Here is a 20,624-nt window from a genome sequence, read left to right on the forward strand (position 1 = left end):
GCGTGGTGTCTGAGTGATAATGCCCGCGAAAAATAGCCTCCATTTTGGCCATCAGGCCGGGGATCTTCGGCGTGAACAGCTAAACCCAGAACAACCACAGCCTTCGCCCTTCTCTAGAAGGTCTGCGTTTCCCAGGGAACAACTTGACGCGCCGTTAGACCAAGTAACGCTGATTGGGTGAGTGTTGAAGGGGTGGGAGGCAACGGCCGGAAGTACATCCGGGGGAGCGGAACTGCAAGAGGAAAGGCTCGGGTAGGCTTCTGGGAGCGACGGCTCCGCTTGTCTCGTTGGTTCCGGAGGTCGCTGCGGCGGTGGGAAATGCTGGCGCGCGCGGCGCGGGGCACTGGGGCCCTTTTGCTGAGGGTGAGAGCGAGGCAACCTTTCCAGAGGGTCGGGACAGAGATTACCTGGGTTCTTCGCTGGAAAAGAGCGAAATTCCAACTGTTGGAGAGGACTGGGGTCAGAGGTCATGGTCCCCATGTGATTCTCTCTCCGAGGATCCTGAGGGTCATGGTTTATGGAGATGCCTTCAGGACCGAGGGGCGGCGTGTCTGGCCAGATGGGATCTCTGCTCACCCTCTTCTTTCCTTCAGGGCTCTCTACTGGCTTCTGGCCGCGCTCCGCGCCGCGCCTCCTCTGGATTGCCCCGAAACACCGTGGTACTGTTCGTGCCGCAGCAGGAGGCCTGGGTGGTGGAGCGAATGGGCCGATTCCACCGGATCCTGGAGCCTGTGAGAAACCTCTTCTGCCCACCCTGGGCTAGCCAGATGACCAATCCCTCACGACATGCAATGTCGGGAGGACCTCCTTTGGGCCTGCCCGCACTGTTAGCTCCCGACTCTGTAGGCCAGACCTGACAGGGCCCAGGCTGCTGACCATCATCCCCATGTTACCACCTTTTCCTATGCATCTCACAGGCCCCATTCTTGGGAATCTCCCCTGCCCACTCTCAGCCCTACCTCTCAGTCTGCATAGAGATGGCTATTCTGCTGGCTCCGATTCTCATGACTCTCCTCTCCATTCAGGGGCCTAGTCTTGCATTCCTGTTCTCTTGGGTTTTCTTACCAGTGACACCTCAGCCTTCTGAGGACTTATTTCTTGGTAGGAGCTGCTGCTTTTCTGGGCATGTTCCATGTGTTGACTCCCTACATACTCCAGGACTAGCTTAGGTCCCAACCCAATAGTTCCCAGCCTTCTGAGGACCCATGACTCCTCTTTCCAGGGTTTGAACATCCTCATCCCTGTGTTAGACCGGATCCGATATGTGCAGAGTCTCAAGGAAATTGTCATCAATGTGCCTGAGCAGTCGGCTGTGACTCTCGGTGAGGGGTTCAGGGTGACATGGGTGCTCTGAGGCTATTAGGATGTGGTTGCTGTAGATCCAGAGCTTAGTAGAAAGAACTGGTTGGGACCTAGAGGCCTGACTTTCCCCGTTTTCTCTCCTGGTTCTACAGACAATGTAACTCTGCAAATTGATGGAGTCCTTTACCTGCGCATCATGGACCCTTACAAGGTACCTGTCCCCTACTTTATCCAGCCTTTTCAGTTGCCCTCTTCACTAAAATCTTGTGCCCAAGCTTCTTACACTATCCGTGTCCATCTCAGGCAAGCTACGGTGTGGAGGACCCTGAGTATGCCGTCACCCAGCTAGCTCAAACAACCATGAGATCAGAGCTCGGCAAACTCTCTCTGGACAAAGTCTTCCGGGTAAGCAGATCTGAGCCAGAGTTAGGGTTTGAAGACACAAACCTGACACTCTTAATCTTTTCTGAAGGTCAAGATCAGTCCCAGGCCCTTCTCAGTGTAGGCCCTTGATAGGTAGGTTGAGGCTGTGGGGCTTACACCTCTTTTTCCAGGAACGGGAGTCCCTGAATGCCAGCATTGTGGATGCCATCAACCAAGCTGCTGACTGCTGGGGTATCCGCTGCCTCCGTTATGAGATCAAGGATATCCATGTGCCACCCCGGGTGAAAGAGTCTATGCAGATGCAGGTGGGGGCCAAGGAGGGGTGGGAAAAGGACCTCAGGGTGCTCCAGTCCCAGGAGGATCCAGACTTCCCTCCTGTTACAATGGGTAGAGTTGCATGTCTGTATGAGTCTCCCTTGGCTTGTTGATTGGGATTGTTGTGGGCTTCCAGGTGGAGGCAGAGCGGCGGAAACGGGCCACAGTTCTAGAGTCTGAGGGGACCCGAGAGTCGGCCATCAATGTGGCAGAAGGGAAGAAACAGGCCCAGATCCTGGCCTCCGAAGCAGAAAAGGCTGAACAGATAAATCAGGCAGCAGGTCAGGAGAGGGTAGAGGCTGAGGGAGGAGCAAGGCATGGGCCTTTGAAGATTGGTGCTGGGGCAGGATCTTTGGGGTACTTTGACTTCATGGGTCAAGCAAGCTCTGTCCCTTCTCTTGCAGGAGAGGCCAGTGCAGTTCTGGCGAAGGCCAAGGCTAAAGCTGAAGCTATTCGAATCCTGGCTGCAGCTCTGACACAACATGTGAGAGGCCCCTGGGTGGGAATGGGGACAGGAATTGACAGTGGAAGGGGTTCTCTTATCTACGCTTGAGGAGAGTTCCGCCTCTGTGGGCTCTGTTGAGCCAGATTACATGGTCCTTTTTATTGTGAACTGCTTTCTTCATTCCCCATCCACCCCTTCTCCGTATTGGTGATCTCTGATTTTTATCCCCCTGTGATCACAGAATGGAGATGCAGCAGCTTCACTGACTGTGGCCGAGCAGTATGTCAGCGCGTTCTCCAAACTGGCCAAGGACTCCAACACTATCCTACTGCCCTCCAACCCTGGCGATGTCACCAGCATGGTGGCTCAGGTTAGAGCTCTCTGAGGACCCAGCACAGAGCACTGATGCCAGGGACCAAACTGAGACCCCACCACCGTCATCAACACTTACATACCATAAAGGTCTTCAGAGTGCCTTGGCCCTAGACCTCCCTTCATTCTTTGTAGAGATGGAATCTAAGAATGAAACATCTCCACTCAGTCCTGCAAATATGGAAGTTCTTGAGATACCTTTTTTTGGTAGATACTTGTGCTGGTATTCTGAGAGTCACTTTACTCTGATGGTTTGCAAGATTCCTAAAATCAACTCCAGAGCTTACAAGACAGGTTTGAGAGAGGGAGAAAGGAAAACCAACTTACTGGCCCCCATGCCATCTTTTCCCGTTTAGCCATTGGTAGGCTGGGCTGCACCTCTGTCAAGTGTCCTCATGGTATTCTCTCTGTTCCTCTCCTCAGGCCATGGGTGTATATGGAGCCCTCACCAAAGCCCCAGTGCCAGGGACTCCAGATTCACTCTCCAGTGGGAGCAGCAGAGATGTCCAGGGTACAGATGCAAGTCTTGATGAGGAACTTGATCGAGTCAAGATGAGTTAGTGGAGCTGGGCTTGGCCAGGGAGTCTGGGGACAAGGAAGCAGATTTTCCTGATTCTGGCTCTAGCTTCCCTGCCAAGATTTTGGTTTTTATTTTTTTATTTGAACTTTAGTCGTGTAATAAACTCACCAGTGGCAAACCAGAAACTGTCCTCTTTGATTAGGGAATGAAGTTGGGAAAGTCACTAGCATTTTCCTTGGATCCAGTCCTGTCAGCATGATGCCTCCATGAATAAGAGTGAACTTCTTGTAAAGTGAAACTATCATTTTTGTCTTCAAGAGAAACTGTGGGATAGGGTGGAAGTGTTAAACCATATGTTCACTGAACTGCTGGCTGGGAAGTGAAGTCCCCTTCCTGCTAAGTGTGGGGCTGTGTGTTTGAGGCAGGTGTTTGGGGGTTTTTTCATGGGAAAGAAGTACTTTCATGAGAAACTACTACCCTGCACTGGCATACTTAAAGGGTTTTCAGGGACTGAGGGTACTCCTCATTCATTTATTCAAAAACATTGAATGTCTACCAAGTGCCAAGCTCATTACTAGACACTGGATTACAAAAATACCTGAAACCCAGTGGTCCCTGCTTTCACAGAATACAAGGTCAGGTAGGGAAAACAGACAGGAAGCAGACAGTGATAGAAAGTGATAAATGTGGCCGGGCGTGGTGGCTCAACACCTGTGATCCCAGCACTTTGGGAGGCCTAGGTGTGCAGATCATGAGGTCAGGAGATTGAGACCATCCTGGCCAATATGGTGAAACCCCGTCTACTAAAAATACAAAAACTAGCTGGGCGTGGTAGCATGTGCGGGTAGTCCCAGTTGCTTGGGAGGCTGAGGCAGGAGAATTGCATGAACCTGGGAGGTGGAGGCTGCAGTGAGCCGTGATCACGCCATTGCACTCCAGCCTGGCAACAGTGAGACACTCTCTTAAAAAAAAAAAAAAGTGATAAATGCTGTGGTAGAGGAAAGTTCTGGCTGAGGGATCTTGGTGGGAAGAGCATATCAGCTTATGAGTAGCAGCATTGCTGACTGCCACTGAACTCAGGCTGGAAAAGTTAGCAAGTTTTCACCAAGTCAGGTCCTGGACTAGAATAAACAAAGGCTCACTGCTTGAGAGAAGTTGGCTGAAGGGTATAGTGTTAAGGGGGATGTGACTACATGGCAAGGGCCAAGTCACAAGGAATGAGATTCTTGTTGAAGGGGTTGGACATTATCCCTAGGGTAATAGGGTTTTTTTGTTTGTTTGTTTGAGACAGCGTCTCCCTCTGTTGTCCAGGCTGGAGTGCAATGGCATGATCTCGGCTCACTGCAACCTCCGCCCCCCGGGTTCAAGCAATTCTGCCTCAGCCTCCTTAGTAGCTGGGATTACAGGCATGCGCCACCATACCTGGCTAATTTTTTTGTTTTTTGTAGAGACAGGGTTTCACCATGTTGGTCAGGCTGATCTCGAACTCCAGACCTCATGATCTGCCCGCCTGAACCTCCCAAAGTGCTGGGATTACAGGCGTGAGCCACTGTGCCCGGCCTATGAAGGGTTTTTTTTCCCTTCCCATGAAGAATTTTAAGATAAAACATCACATTGGCCAGGCACGGTGACTCATACCTGTGATCCCAGCACTTTGGGAGGCTGAGGTGGGAAGATCACTTGAGCCCAGGAGTTGACCAGCCTGGGCAACATGGTAAGACCCTATCTCTACAAAAAAGAAAAAAAGAACAGTAATCACATTAATGTTTTAGTTAGAGCTGTCTTGCTGCAATGTGGAGAAGGGATAGTAGGGAGACACAGGAGGCTGGGAGGACAGGGAGAAGGCTGCCTCAGTGATCCTAGAGAAGGGATGAGGTCTGAACTGAGATAAGGGGCTATGGGGATGAAGGTGGAAGAATAACTCAACTTTTTTTAAAAATTAACATATTCCTTTATTCGTTTGGTCAGTATGTGAACCTCAAATATATGCTAGGTGCTGAGGATATCATAATGAAGAAAACAGAATTCCCTGACCTCAATGAGCTCACATTCTACTCGGAGGGGACAAACCATAAATACGTGTAGAATTTCAGATGCTGATGAGTTGTGCTATGGAAGAAATTAAGGAAGTGAGGGGAAATTTTTCCAGGGGGTGTGGTGGTGGGAGGTGCTGAACTAGTAAAGTAGGGGATTGCAGGAAGCCTTGCTGATGTTACAGTTGAGCTTCAATATGAAGGTGATGGAGATCCATTTCGGTATCGGGAACTGAAGCTGACACAGGAGATGGCAAATGCAAAGGTCCTGAGGCAGAACTGCTGTGGATGGAACAGAGTTAGGGAAGCAAAGAAGTGGCAGCTAGATGAATCAGAAGGGGAAGAGGCAGATAGTGTGCAGGGCCATGTAGAGCCAATGCAAGAACTTTTACTCTGAGATGAGAAACCAGTGGACGGGTTTTGTTTCTTTTTGAGACAGAGTCTCGCTCTGTCGCCTAGGCTGGAGTGCGGTAGCACGATCTCAGCTCACTGTAGCCTCTGCCTCCTGGCTTCAAGCAATTCTCCAGTCTCAGCCTCCTCAGTAGCTGGGACTACAGGTACACATCACCACGCCTGGCTAAATTTTGTAATTTTTAGTAGAGTTGGGGTTTCAGCATGTTGGCCAGGCTGGTCTCCAATTCCTGACTTCAACTGATTCTCCAGCCTCAGCCTCCCAAATTGCTGGGCTTACAGGTGTGAGTCATCGTGCCTGGCATTTTTTTTTTTTTTTTGAGAGGGAGTCTTGCTCTGTTGCCCAGGCTGGAGTGCAGTGGTGCAATCTCGGCTCACTGCAACCTCCGCCTCCCGGGGTCGAGTGATTCTCCTGCCTCAGCCTCCCAGGTATCTGGGATCACAGGCGCCCGCCACCACTCCCGGGTAACTTTTGTATTTTCAGTAGAGACGGCGTTTCGTCATATTGGCTGGGCTGGTCTTGAACTCCTGACCTTAGGTGATCCACCTGCCTTGACCTCCCAAAGTGCTGGGATTACAGGTGTGAACCACTGGGCCCAGCCTCCCCTCCTCCACTCCGAAGGATTATTTGCTTAATTATTCAGTCGTAAGATTTAGTTACAGGCTTTGAAAGGAGGAGTAATGAAATCTCAGTTGGACTCAGCTAAGCAAAAAGGGGAAAATAAGTATTATCTCCATTTTACAGATGAGGTAATGCCTAATAATGACAATATGTGCGGCCAAGCTAGGATTCAAGTCAAGTTTGACTCCAGCAGCCGTGCTCTTAGTCGTAACCATGAATGGACAGTGGTTCCCTGAACTCTTCCTCCAGCTTGGTCCCCTGTCCCCAATTTTCAATTACTAAATATCCCATCAAACTGGGGCCAGCCCCACGCTCCTGGCCAAACTTCCACCGAGGTGCCGGCAGATGGCGATGGAGCCACCGACGTGCCACTCTGTCTGGCGCACGCATCTCTGTGCTGCCAGGTCGCAGGCGCCGCCGCCGCCGCACTTCCGGGTGCCATTGCAGGTGAGCCAGGGTCTCCCGAGAACCTCACCCCCGGGTATTCCCCCACCCTGAAGTAAGGGAGTCTCCCTCTTCCCCTCAGCTCCTAACCAAGGTGCTCAGTACCGCGGCTAGGGTGCCCAGCGGGAGGCTGGGTAGTTACCGGAGGAGGCAGAGCCGGTCGCACGCCTGGGTCCCAGCGGAGGCCCAGTCGACTCTCGACCCGCGCCCCAGCCTCTTTGCGTGGCGAAGGTCGTGCCTCAGGTCTCCTGGCGAACCTGGCCGCCCGGAAGCGGAGAGTGACTCCTCCCCTTCGTCCCCTCGGTGCCCGCCAGGCGGCGCCGTCGGCTGGGCCCGGATTCCCCTGCGGCTTCGATCCCTTTCCACTGGGTATTGAGATTGGCGAGGGGAGAGGCGCAGAAACGGCCTGTAAGAGAGCCTGACTACCAATTGGAATAAGTTTCCCTCCTGACTGTGTGTTTTCAGCATTAGCATTTCCTGCCTGTACATGTGAACGTTCCTATGCTCTACCCCTCGAAGATCCTGATTCAGTAGATCTGGGGTGGGGCCTCATGAAACGGCGTCTCCCTCTGTTGTCCAGACTCTAGTGCAGTGGTTCAATCTCGGCTCACTGCAACCTCCGCCTCCCCGATTCAAGCGATTCTCCTGCGTCAGCCTCCCCAGTATCTGAGACTACAGGTGCCCGCCACCCATTTTTGTATTTTTAGTAGGGACGGGGTTTCACCATGTTGGCCAGGCTGGCCTCGAACTCCTCACCTTAGGTGATCCGCCCGCCTCGGCCTCCCAAAGTGCTGGGATTACAGGCGTGAGCCACCATGCCCAGCCTGGAAATAGGAGGACAGTAATATTGCGAGGGGTTGGCTGTGAGATGGTTTATCTCCAGGAAGGTTTCCGGGAGGAAGTGATTCTAGCTGGGCTTGTATTCAGGGACCAGAATATCCACTGGTTCTTTGCCCCACAGTAATGAATTTACTTCCCCACCCCTATCAGGATGCAGAAAGCCTCAGTGTTGCTCTTCCTGGCCTGGGTCTGCTTCCTCTTCTACGCTGGCATTGCCCTCTTCACCAGTGGCTTCCTGCTCACCCGTTTGGAGCTCACCAACCATAGCAGCTGCCAAGAGCCCCCAGGCCCTGGGTCCCTGCCATGGGGGAGCCAAGGGAAACCTGGGGCCTGCTGGATGGCTTCCCGATTTTCGCGGGTTGTGTTGGTGCTGATAGATGCTCTGCGATTTGACTTCGCCCAGCCCCAGCACTCACACGTGCCTGGAGAGCCTCCTGTCTCCCTACCCTTCCTGGGCAAACTAAGCTCCTTGCAGAGGATCCTGGAGATTCAGCCCCACCATGCCCGGCTCTACCGATCTCAGGTTGACCCTCCTACCACCACCATGCAGCGCCTCAAGGCCCTCACCACTGGCTCACTGCCTACCTTTATTGATGCTGGTAGTAACTTTGCCAGCCACGCCATAGTGGAAGACAATCTCATTAAGCAGCTTACCAGTGCAGGTCAGTGTGGGCCACTTTGAAGGCCAGAAGTACCTTGGCAAATTTCTTCAAAATTTGAAGTCAGGGAGTCAGACCTTTGGGTGCCCAGATGCACACTTGACTGTGGTGTAGGGGGACAGAGGAGAAGAAAGAGGCCAGGGCCCTGCTGGTAGGGAGCTCAGTTTGGGAGACAGAGGAGAAGGGATCTGGGCTTTGTTCCTATGAAGCTTCTAATCTGAATGGAGTATAAGTTTTATTCTTGGAGACCTCTCAGTAAAAGGGAGAAGGGAAGAAGAGAAGATGTGGATCTTGGCTTGCAAGTGTGGAGAAGAAAGCAGAGAAATACAGGCCCTGTTCATTCACTGACTTGGAAGAAACAGGATACACCCAGGAAAAACAACTCAGTAGAGCTACCCAGAGACAGAACTAGGAGAGCATTTTGTAGGAAGGATAAGTGTGAGGTCTGGGTGGAGTACGGTTATCAGGGAAAGCTTCCTGGTGGAAAATATTAGGCCCTGAAGGATAAGGATTGCTGTATGGAATTGCTGTACTTTAGGTTGCATGGTTGGGACTTCTGATGGGTCTTTAAAGGGCCTCTTTTCCTCTTTTCTCCTAACCCTGACGTTTGCTCAGGCTCTGACCTCTCTTTCATGTCCCTGCAGGAAGGCGTGTAGTCTTCATGGGAGATGATACCTGGAAAGACCTTTTCCCTGGTGCTTTCTCCAAAGCTTTCTTCTTCCCATCCTTCAATGTCAGAGACCTAGACACAGTGGACAATGGCATCCTGGAACACCTCTACCCCACCAGTGAGCATGGGGCCAGAGCACTTAGTTCTAAGACTGGGAGCTGGGGAGAACTGCTTTAGTCCACAAATTCTGAGCCACCTATGGGTGTAACAGCCTGGGCTTGTATCCCTGGACATAGAGGAGTGTCAAAGCCTGGCTGGGGTTGAGGAGTGGGTCTTAGTCTTCTGTGCTCAGTGTTCTCCCCTTCACAGTGGACAGTGGTGAATGGGACGTGCTGATTGCTCACTTCCTGGGTGTGGACCACTGTGGCCACAAGCATGGCCCTCACCACCCTGAAATGGCCAAGAAACTTAGCCAGATGGACCAGGTGATCCAGTGAGTGTGGGGTATTGGCTGGGGGAGTGGGTTTGTGTCTGAGAATCTCGAAGAAGCTCTTATCTTAGAGCTTCTTTCCTGGCTGAATTCTGTCTTCTCTAGGCCTTCTGCTGAAGCTAGAGGCCCCATCCATCTTGATTAACTCAATGTGTAGCTTTGGGCATCAGGATCATGGCCGGAAGACTTGTCTCTTTGCCAAAGGTTTAGGCCTTACTAATGGAGTTATAGCTGGGGATGAATAGGCCCCTGGAGAAAAATCTTTTTTCTTTTTGAGAAAAATATTTATCCGTTTCTACTCCTGACACATTTCTTGGCCCCCAGGGGACTTGTGGAGCGTCTGGAGAATGACACACTGCTGGTAGTGGCTGGGGACCATGGGATGACCACAAATGGAGACCATGGAGGGGACAGTGAGCTGGAGGTCTCAGCTGCTCTCTTTCTGTATAGCCCCACAGCAGTCTTCCCCAGCACCCCACCAGAGGTGAGGCTTGGGATGTTCCTCATCTGTTCTCCCAGTAATCAGCCCATGTTACCATTACAGCATCCTCATGAATACCTCTATTTTAGGCCCCCAAATCCATGATCCTGGGTATCCTCCACTCTCATTTCTTACCTAGGCCCCTATGTCTGCCATCCCAAACATTGACTTCAGCTTTGTGATGAATCTGTTGACCACTGTCATTTTCCTTTAGGAGCCAGAGGTGATTCCTCAAGTTAGCCTTGTGCCCACGCTGGCCCTGCTGCTGGGCCTGCCCATCCCATTTGGGAATATCGGGGAAGTGATGGCTGAGCTATTCTCAGGGGGTGAGGACTCCCAGCCCCACTCCTCTGCTTTAGCGCAAGCCTCAGCTCTCCATCTCAATGCTCAGCAGGTAGGTAAGCGGGCTGGGTTTCCAGGTGACAGAGCTAGGGTGGGCATGAAAGAAGCATAATGAACCACTCTTTTGTCCTTTGACTAGTCTTAGTCCCACCTTCCATATCCCTCTTCCGTTATCCCTCCCTTCCCCGATCCTGGACAGAGTTTGGGTCCTTGACTTCCAGGTACCCCCTTTTGTAATACCTATTCTTGCCTCTGCCCCAATTTATGTCTCTGACTTGTTCCCCTTGGCCTCTGACCTTTTCTCTGCCAGGTGTCCCGATTTCTTCATACCTACTCAGCTGCTACTCAGGACCTTCAAGCTAAGGAGCTTCATCAGCTGCAGAACCTCTTCTCCAAGGCCTCTGCTGACTACCAGTGGCTTCTCCAGAGCCCCAAGGGGGCTGAGGCGACACTGCCGACTGTGATTGCTGAGCTGCAGCAGTTCCTGCGGGGAGCTCGGGCCATGTGCATCGAGTCTTGGGCTCGTTTCTCTCTGGTCCGCATGGCGGGGGGTACTGCTCTCTTGGCTGCTTCCTGCTTTATCTGCCTGCTGGCATCTCAGTGGGCAATATCCCCAGGCTTTCCATTCTGCCCTCTACTCCTGACACCTGTGGCCTGGGGCCTGGTTGGGGCCATAGCGTATGCTGGACTCCTGGGAACTATTGAGCTGAAGCTAGATCTAGTGCTTCTAGGGGCTGTGGCTGCAGTGAGCTCATTCCTGCCTTTTCTGTGGAAAGCCTGGGCTGGCTGGGGGTCCAAGAGGCCTCTGGCAACCCTGTTTCCCATCCCTGGGCCCGTCCTGTTACTCCTGCTGTTTCGCTTGGCTGTGTTCTTCTCTGATAGTTTTGTTGTAGCTGAGGCCAGGGCCACCCCCTTCCTTTTGGGCTCATTCATCCTGCTCCTGGTTGTCCAGCTTCACTGGGAGGGCCAGCTGCTTCCACCTAAGCTACTCACAATGCCCCGCCTTGGCACTTCAGCCACAACAAACCCCCCACGGCACAATGGTGCATATGCCCTGAGGCTTGGAATTGGGTTGCTTTTATGTACAAGGCTAGCTGGGCTTTTTCATCGTTGCCCTGAAGAGACACCTGTTTGCCACTCCTCTCCCTGGCTGAGTCCTCTGGCATCCATGGTGGGTGGTCGAGCCAAGAATTTGTGGTATGGAGCTTGTGTGGCGGCGCTGGTGGCCCTGTTAGCTGCTGTGCGCTTGTGGCTTCGCCGCTATGGTAATCTCAAGAGCCCCGAGCCACCCATGCTCTTTGTGCGCTGGGGACTGCCCCTAATGGCATTGGGTACTGCTGCCTACTGGGCATTGGCGTCGGGGGCAGATGAGGCTCCCCCCCGTCTCCGGGTCCTGGTCTCTGGGGCATCCATGGTGCTGCCTCGGGCTGTAGCAGGGCTGGCTGCTTCAGGGCTCGCGCTGCTGCTCTGGAAGCCTGTGACGGTGCTGGTGAAGGCTGGGGCAGGCGCTCCAAGGACCAGGACTGTCCTCACTCCCTTCTCAGGCCCCCCCACTTCTCAAGCTGACCTGGATTATGTGGTCCCTCAAATCTACCGACACATGCAGGAGGAGTTCCGGGGCCGGTTAGAGAGGACCAAATCTCAGGGTCCCCTGACTGTGGCTGCTTATCAGTTGGGGAGTGTCTACTCAGCTGCTATGGTCACAGCCCTCACCCTGTTGGCCTTCCCACTTCTGCTGTTGCATGCGGAGCGCATCAGCCTTGTGTTCCTGCTTCTGTTTCTGCAGAGCTTCCTTCTCCTACATCTGCTTGCTGCTGGGATACCCGTCACCACCCCTGGTAAATATCTCAGCTCTGATTCACTTAAAGACAATAGTGATGTGAGTTCGGCCCCTCTTGTTTTCAAGGAGGTGTTGCTCCTCATGTTCCTGAGCTTGACAGAGGGTCCCATGCCCCACACAACTAGGAAGGTCTTCTTGGTGTCCTCTCTCTTATCTGCCATAGCCAAGCAAATTGATCCCTCCTGTTGGTTCCCAGGGTTCATGGAGAGGAGAGACAAGGAGTCCTCTAAGACTCCTTGTGGAAATGCTGCATCCTCATGAGCACATTTCTTGATTTTCCAGTGATGGAAGTAGTAAATTGTGAATATATAATGGCACTGAGCTGTATGTGTTTGAGAGAAAGAAAGAGATTGGCCATAGCAGGATTCAGATAAGCCTGATGGCGCTTTTGTACCACAGAGAGAATTAGAATAACAGAATGTTGACTGTAAGGAGGTTGGGCTGATAGGCATGTGTGTATGAGAATTGATACTGAAGTAATAGGAGTATATGATTGTGGAGCAGTAGCCTATGGATTAGGGAATAAGAAGTGACTGTAACGTGGCATATCTTTTCTTCCAGGTCCTTTTACTGTGCCATGGCAGGCAGTCTCGGCTTGGGCCCTCATGGCCACACAGACCTTCTACTCCACAGGCCACCAGCCTGTCTTTCCAGCCATCCATTGGCATGCAGCCTTTGTGGGATTCCCAGAGGGTCATGGCTCCTGTACTTGGCTGCCTGCTTTGCTAGTGGGAGCCAACACCTTTGCCTCCCACCTCCTCTTTGCAGGTACCCCCTCTTCCTTCACTTGCTTCCATTGTTTACTCTGGCTTTGTGGAAAGAAAGGAAACCCCTGGATTTGAATGGAGAGATGTGGGTTTGTTGGATCTTTGGCACCCCTTGGCCTAGGCTAATTGGAACCTGAGCCAGCCAGGGTGGCCTGTTGATTCCAGCCATACCCTCTCTTGAGGCAGTAGGTTGCCCACTGCTCCTGCTCTGGCCTTTCCTGTGCGAGAGTCAAGGGCTGCAGAAGAGACAGCAGCCCCCAGGGGATGAAGCTGATGCCAGAGTCAGACCCGAGGAGGAAGAGGAGCCACTGATGGAGATGCGGCTCCGGGATGTGCCTCACCACTTCTATGCAGCACTGCTGCAGCTGGGCCTCAAGTACCTCTTTATCCTTGGTATTCAGGTGGGTGTAGGAGAGAGATCAGGGAGATGGTGTTTTTTCTCTGTGTGTGCATCACTTTCTTTCAGACCTTCAAAACCGTGGGAGAGAGCCTTGACTGAGTTTCACATAAGTGAAGTGGTTGCCCAAGCCCAGTGGCCTCAAATGGCAGCTCTGAGACTTGAACCTGGGTCTCCTTAATCCTAGTCCTGGATCATTTCCCCTCTACAACCTAGATCTGGACCCCGCTAGTTGCATTTGAGGATTACTCTATCAGTGGACAGACTGGAAAAACTGAGGTGATAGCCAGGATTTTCTTCCCAAACTGTGGTCATGGATCCTCTTCCTTTCCTCCAGAGGCAGATGTGGCACTGATATCTTCCTCCATCCTGGGGGCACAGCCTGAGTGTTAGCATTGCAGATTGATACTGACTTGCCCAAAGTCACATAGTGAGTCAGTGCTTGGGGCAGGGCAGGAAGTAGGTCCCCTAACTCCTAGCCCAGGACATGCAATATTTTTTCCACTGACATGCACTATTCTCCTGCTTCCATTTTTTACAGGGGCCTATAGAAACTCTCCTTTTGCTCCGCTTCCTCCTCTCCTTCACAAGTAATGTGGCCCCTCCTCTCCTCCTCTAGATTCTGGCCTGTGCCTTGGCAGCCTCCATCCTTCGCAGGCATCTCATGGTCTGGAAAGTGTTTGCCCCTAAGTGAGTAGATTTGCTTGAGAAGTAGAGGTGGTGGGGAGGGAGAAACTTGGAACAAAGTATGAAGATCCTAAACATCCAGGATGGCCAAGGTTTTGCCTCTACAGGGAAAAGGCAGTAGACCTACTCTGTTCCCTGAGATTCTCCGCCTTTCTTTGCAGGTTCATATTTGAGGCTGTGGGCTTCATTGTGAGCAGCGTGGGACTTCTCCTGGGCATAGCTTTGGTGATGAGAGTGGATGGTGCTGTGAGCTCCTGGTTCAGGCAGCTATTTCTGGCCCAGCAGAGGTAGCCTAGTCTGTGATTACTGGCACTTGGCTACAGAGAGTGCTGGAGAACCCAGTGTAGCCTGGCCTGTACAGGTACTGGATGATCTGCAAGACAGGCTCAGCCATACCTCTTACTACCATGCAGCCAGGGGCCGCTGACTTCTAGGACTTCATTATTCTATAATTCAGGACCACAGTGGAATATGATCCCTAACTCCTGATTTGGATGCATCTGAGGGACAAGGGGGGCGGTCTCCGAAGTGGAATAAAATAGGCCGGGCGTGGCCTATAATCCCAGCACTTTGGGAGGCAGAGGCGGGAGGATTGCTTGGTCCCAGGAGTTCAAGACCAGCCTGTGGAACATAACAAGACCCCGTCTCTACTATTTAAAAAAAAGTGTAATAAAATGATAATGTAATTATGTGTGTCTGAGATGTGGGGGAGCCCCACTGTTCTACAGGGGTTGTGAGGAGGATCAGTCTCTCCTGCCACCAGGCACAGATGAGATCAGTCATCTTAGGCAAGCCTGGCTGCACCTGAGAACCTTTATGAAGTGGTTGGAGTTGTCTGAATTCACTGCCTCCACCTCTTCCCAAATCAATCCTATTATCCCACCGCTATTTTCCTTTGCCATGCAACACATTTTGTTAAGTTCCTGTTCTTTGTCTGATAAAGAGAGAAGACTGAGAAGACAAGCCCAGGCATCATGCAGCACCGACTTTAACTGTCTGAAGCCCCAAATAGTGCTATGCCCCCGCTCCACTGGGCCTTTTCACTATAGAACACCCTTTGCCCTTCCCTTCTGTGGAAGCCTCCCTTGTTTCCCAACCTGTGCCACTCTTTATCAGATCTACATGCCCATCTTATGTAGCATTCCACCTTGTCCCATTCATTATTCCTGACTTGAAGCCAAAATTGTGTGAATCCACTGGTTCTTTTCTCATGTGTATGTTTTGTGCCCTCTGTTCACCCCAGCACTCCTGTCATGTTTGAAATGCTGGCATGAAATCCTCCTAGGGATGTCCATCAAAAGAGTTGGGAAGAGGCCCTGGAGAGAAGCATCAGGACTGGGATTTGAGGTTTGACAGTACCTAGAACAAGAGGAGCTGATACCACTGAAAAACAGAACAGATGTTAAAACCATGGGATAGCATCTACTTTTAGCTGGCATAAAGTAGAGAAGCTGAGTAGTAGTGGTTGTGAAGTATAAACGTTCACTGCTGTGGTAGGTAGCTAAGGGAAGAATTGAAATTATTTTTATTGTTACTATCATTTTAAAGACATGTTTTTGCTCTGTTGCCCAGGCTGGAGGGCAGTGGTGCAATCATAGCTCCCTGTAGTTTCAAACTCCTGGGCTCAAGTGATCCATCTCAGCCTCCTCAGTATCTGGGACCATGCCTGGCTAATTTTTAAATTTCTGTACAGACAGAGTCTTGCTACATTGCCCAGGCTGTTCGTGAACTCCTGGCCTCAAGCGATCCTTCCACCTTGGCCTCTCAAAGCACTAGGATTACAGGTGTGAGCCACAGCACCTGGCTAAGTTCAAATTATTAATGGCCAGTGGTCCCTAGTGTTACAGATGCCAAATAGTAAGATGATGAAAAGTATGGTTCAGCTGGGTGTGGTGCCTCGTGCCTGTAATCTCAGCACTTTGGGGAGCCAAGGCGGGTGGATCACCTGAGGTCAGGAGTTTGAGACTAGCCTGGCCAACATGGCAAAACCCCATCTCTACTAAAAATACAAAAATTAGCCGCGTGTGGTGGTGTGCACCTGTAATTCCGGCTACTCAGGAGGCTGAGGCAGGAGAATCGCTTGAACCTGGGAGGCAGAGGTTACAGTGAGCCAAGATCACGCTACTGCACTCCAGCCTGGGAGACAGAGCCAGACTCTCTCTCAAAAAAAAAAAAAAAAAAAAAAAAAGGGATAGGTTGTTAACCATGGTAGAAAGAGGTTTAATAATGCAAGGGGGTGAAGTTGGCCCCAGCTGGCCTGTAAGATGAATTAGAAAAATGCCTCTCCCCAAGTCTGGTGGACACAACTCCCAAGCATAGTTCGGTGAGCAAATGGTGTCTTTGTGAGAAAGGGGAAAAAAAAAAACAAAACAAAAACCTTTCCTCCATCCCTAGCACCCATGGAAGGATTTTAGGCCCTAGTTCCTCCACTTCTCAGCCAGGTACCCTGCACTTTTTGCAGTAGCCTCCTTGCCTGGAGCCTAAGGCTAATTTGCTGATCTGCCAACCACTGTCTATTCTTTCTTCTGGTGTATCTATAAGATTCTATTAGATAAAGACATTAGTACATTGATTTACACTATTAAAAATTATTTCTAGCCAGGCACTGTGGCATGTCCCTATAGTCTCAGCTACTTGGGAGGCAGAGGTGGGAGGATCACTTGAGGATAGCAAGACTCCGTCTCTACAAAAATAAAAAAATTAGCCAGGCATGGTCCCAGCTATGTATGAGGCTGAGGTGGATTACTTGAGCCCAGGAGTTAGAGGCTGTAGTGCACAATGAATGCACCTGTGAATAGCCACTGCACTCCAACCTGGGCAACATAGATCCTGTCTCTCTTAAAAAGAAAAATTATCTTATCCCTCCCTTTTCCTTGAAATCAGAGTCCATTCCACACTAACTCAATGATTCTTTTTTTTTTTTCCTTTAATTTTTTGTAGAGATGGGGGTCTTGCTGTCTTGCCTAGGCTGGTCTTGAACTCCTGGCCTCAAGCCATCCTCCTGCCTCGACCTCCTAAAGTGTTGGGATTGCAGGTGTGAGCCATTGCACCCAGCCCTGATTCTTTTTTAAAAAAGCTTTATTGAAATGCAATTTACCATAAAATTTACCCATGTAAGGTGTAAGATTTAATGGTTTTTGTGTATTTACAGAGTTGTACAACCATCACCAGAATCAATTTTAGAACATTTTCACCAACCCCAAAAGAAAATCTACTGTTTAGATATCACCCTCCAATCCTCCCCAACCCCTGGCTAGCACTAATCTGCTGTTTCTCTATATATTTGCCCATTTTGGGTATTTCACAGAAATGGGATCATAATAATATGTGGTCTTTTGTGACTGGCATCTTCCAGTTAGTATAATGTTTTCCGGTTTCATGTATATAGCAGCACACAGCAGTACTTCATTCTTTTTCTTTTTTAAAATTGAAGTAAAATTCATATAAAATTTGCCATTTTAAAGTGTATAATTTAGTGGCCATTAGTACATTCACAACGTTGTACAATTATCATCATTATCAATTCCAGAATGTTTTCATTACCCCAAAAAGAAACCCTGTACCCTTAAGCAGTCATTCCTTCTCTTCTCCCCCTTAACTCCTGGTACCACTAATTTGTTTTCTGTCTCTGTAGATTTGCCTGTTCTGGACATTTCATATAAATGGGCTCATACAGTAGTGCCTTTTTCTGTCTTATCTTCCTTTACTCAGCCTAATGTTTTCAGAGTTCATCTATGTTGTAGCATGTATTGGTACTTCATTCCTCTTTATGGCCAAATAATACTCTATTGCATGGATATACCACATTTTGTTTATCCATTCATCCATTGATAGCCATTTGGATTTACACATTTTGGTTATTATGTAATGCTGCTATAAACATTTGTGTATAAGTTTTTGTTTGGACATATGTTTTAATTTCTCTTGAGTGTATACCTAGCTGTACACTGAGCAACTGCTGGGTCATAAGGTAACTCTGTTTAATCTTTTAAGGAACTGCCAGTTTGTTTTCCAAAGTTGCTGTATCATTTTACAGTCTTACCAGAAGTATACATGGGTAACGATTTATCCACATCCATGTCAACACTTGTTGTCATCTGTCTTTGATTCTAACCATCCTAGTGGGTGTGAAGTAATATCTCATTGTGGTTTTGGTGTGCATTTCCTTAATGATTAATGATGCTGAGCTGAGCATCTTTTCTTGTGCTTACTGGAGAAATGTCCCTTCAGATTCTTTGACTATTTTTAATTGGATTATTGTTATTATTATTATTTTTGGACCAGGGTCTTGCTCTGTCACCCAGGCTATAATGCAGTGGCGTGATCATGGCTCACTGAAGCCACAACCTCCTGGGTTCAAGCAGTCCTCCTGTCTCAGCTTCCTGAGTAACTGGGACTACAGGTGTGCACCACCATGGCCGACTAATTTTTTATTTTATTGTAGAGACAGGGCCCCACTATGTTGCCTAGGCTGGTCTTGAACTCCTGGGCTCAGGCAGTCCTCCTGCTTCAGCCTCCCAAAGTGCTGGGATTACAGGTGTAAGCCACTGTGCCTGGCTAGCATTCTTTTTACATGCTAGATACAGGTCCCTGAACAGATATATGATATGATATGATATATGATTTACAAATGATATATGACTTACAAATATTTTCTCCACTCTGTGGGTTGTCTTTTCATTTTCTTGATAATATCCTTTAATGCACATTCTTTTTTTTTTTTTTTTTTTTTTTGAGACGGAGTCTCGCTCTGTCGCCAGGCTGGAGTGCAGTGGCACTATCTCGGCTCACTGCAACCTCTGCCTCCTGGGTTCAAGTGATTCTCCTGCCTCAGCCTCCCGAGTAGCTGGGGTGTGCATCACCACGCCCAGCTAATTTTTGTATTTTTAGTAGAGACGGGGTTTCACCATGTTGGACAGGATGGTCTCAATCTCTTGACCTTATGATCCGCCCGCCTTGGCCTCCCAAAGTGCTGGGATTACAGGCATGAGCCACCGCGCCTGGCCCACACAAAAATTCTTAATTTTGAGAAAGTCCAGTTCATCCTGTTTTTTTCTTTCATTGCTTATGTTTTTGGTGTCATATGAAATAAATTATTGCAAAATGCCACAACTTAATTTTAGAACATTTCTATCATCTCCCCAAAATTCCCTACATTGACTCCCTAATCCTACCCCAGGCCAATGATCTGTTTTCAGTCTTTTATTTATTTATTTATTTATTTATTTATTTATTTATTTATTTAGAGACGGAGTTTCACTCTGTTGCCCAGGCCGGAGTGCAGTGGCGTGATCTCTGCTCACTGCAGCCTCTGCCTCCTGGGTTCAAGTGGTTCTCCTGCCTCAGCCTCCCAAGTAGCTGGGACTATAGGCATGTGCCACCACGTCCGGCTAATTTTTTGTATTTTTAGTGGAGATGGGGTTTCACTATGTTAGCCAGGCTGGTCTCCTGCCCTCCAGTGATCCGCCCACCTCAGTCTCCCAAAGTGCTGGGATTACAGGCATGAGCCTGGCCTGTTTTCAATCTTTTTTTTTTTTGAGACAGTCTTGCTCTGTCGCCCAGGCTGGAGTGCAGTGGCGTGATCTCGGCTCACTGCAACCTCAGCCTCCTGGGTTCAAGGGATTCTACTGCCTCGGCCTCCCGAGTAGCTGGGATTACAGGTGTACACCACGACGCCTGGCTAATTTTTGTATTTTTAGTAGAGACGGGGTTTCGCCATGTTGGCCAGGATGGTCTCAATCTCTTGACCTCGTGATCCGCCCACCTTGGCCTCCCAAAGAGCTAGGATTACAGGCATGAGCCACTGTACCCAGCCTGTTTTCAGTCTTTATAAGTTTGTAATCCTAGCACTTTGGAAGGCCGAGGCCAGTGGATTGCCTGAGCTCAGGAGTTCGAGACCAGCCTGGGCAACATGGTGAAACCCCGTCTCTACTAAAATACAAAAAAGTTAGCTGGGCGTGGTGGTGTGCGCCTGTAATCCCAGTTACTTGGGAGGCTGAGGTAGGAGAATTGCTTGAACCCAGGAGGCAGAGGTTGCAGTGAGCCGAGATTGCGCCACTGCACTCCAGCCCGGGCAACAGAGCGAGACTCCGTCTCAAAAAAAAAAAAGTTTGTTGGTGCACTCTTTTGCCCCTTTTCATTGCTAAATCATTGGCTTTGACCAATTGATGGACATTTTGATTGTTTTCAGTTTTTAGCTATTATGAACATTTTTAGCTACTATGAGTATTTGCAACAAATCTCAGTGTGGACGTATGTTTTCATTTCTCTTGGGAGTATTCTTTGGAGTGGAATTGCTGAGTCTTATGGTAAATTTGTGATTGACTTTTTTTTCTTTTTTTTTTTTGAGATGGAGTCTTGCTCTGTCACCCAGGCTGGAGTGCAGTGGGGGGGTCTTGGCTCACTGCAAGCTCCACTTCCTGGGTTCACGCCATTCTCCTGCCTCAGCCTCCTGAGTAGCTGGGACTACAGGTGCCCACCACGCCTGGCTAATTTTTTGTATTTTTAGTAGAGACGGGGTTTCACTGTGTTAGCCAGGATGGTCTCGATCTCCTGACATCGTGATTCACCTGCCTTGGCCTCCCAAAGTGCTGGGATTACAGGAATAAGCCACTGCGCCCGGCCTATGATTAACTTTTTAAGAAATTGCCAAACTTTTCTGAA

At 49.8% G+C, this 20,624-nt stretch overlaps 2 protein-coding genes across 15 annotated transcripts; both read left to right on the forward strand.

The window, feature by feature from the left end:
• The first annotated feature begins 192 nt into the window (after window positions 1-192).
• STOML2 (stomatin like 2) lies at window positions 193-3,523 on the forward strand. The gene is made up of 10 exons (XM_520553.7): window positions 193-363; window positions 594-731; window positions 1,223-1,322; window positions 1,455-1,513; window positions 1,606-1,707; window positions 1,857-1,991; window positions 2,138-2,282; window positions 2,406-2,485; window positions 2,688-2,816; window positions 3,242-3,523. The coding sequence occupies exons 1-10, from the start codon at window positions 319-321 to the stop codon at window positions 3,377-3,379; spliced, it is 1,071 nt and encodes a 356-aa protein (XP_520553.2). The 5' UTR covers window positions 193-318; the 3' UTR covers window positions 3,380-3,523.
• Window positions 3,524-6,748: 3,225 nt separating this feature from the next.
• Window positions 6,749-14,650, forward strand: PIGO (phosphatidylinositol glycan anchor biosynthesis class O). Of its 14 annotated transcripts, none has more exons than XM_063788635.1 (13): window positions 6,780-6,851; window positions 7,314-7,526; window positions 7,839-8,350; window positions 8,992-9,135; window positions 9,327-9,450; window positions 9,772-9,931; window positions 10,143-10,322; window positions 10,581-10,805; window positions 12,057-12,108; window positions 12,672-12,878; window positions 13,064-13,278; window positions 13,894-13,964; window positions 14,123-14,650. In XM_063788635.1, the coding sequence occupies exons 3-13, from the start codon at window positions 7,840-7,842 to the stop codon at window positions 14,250-14,252; spliced, it is 2,019 nt and encodes a 672-aa protein (XP_063644705.1). In that variant the 5' UTR covers window positions 6,780-6,851; window positions 7,314-7,526; window position 7,839; the 3' UTR covers window positions 14,253-14,650. The 14 variants fall into 14 exon arrangements, 10 of the variants coding, with proteins under 10 accessions (XP_009454822.2, XP_009454826.1, XP_063644705.1 ...); XM_063788636.1 differs by having other exon boundaries at window positions 7,429-7,526; XM_063788637.1 differs by having other exon boundaries at window positions 6,821-7,256; window positions 7,429-7,526.
• The last annotated feature ends 5,974 nt before the right edge of the window (window positions 14,651-20,624 follow it).

This window comes from Pan troglodytes, chromosome 11 (genome assembly GCF_028858775.2).
Source record: "Pan troglodytes isolate AG18354 chromosome 11, NHGRI_mPanTro3-v2.0_pri, whole genome shotgun sequence".
Taxonomy (NCBI): domain Eukaryota; kingdom Metazoa; phylum Chordata; class Mammalia; order Primates; family Hominidae; genus Pan; species Pan troglodytes.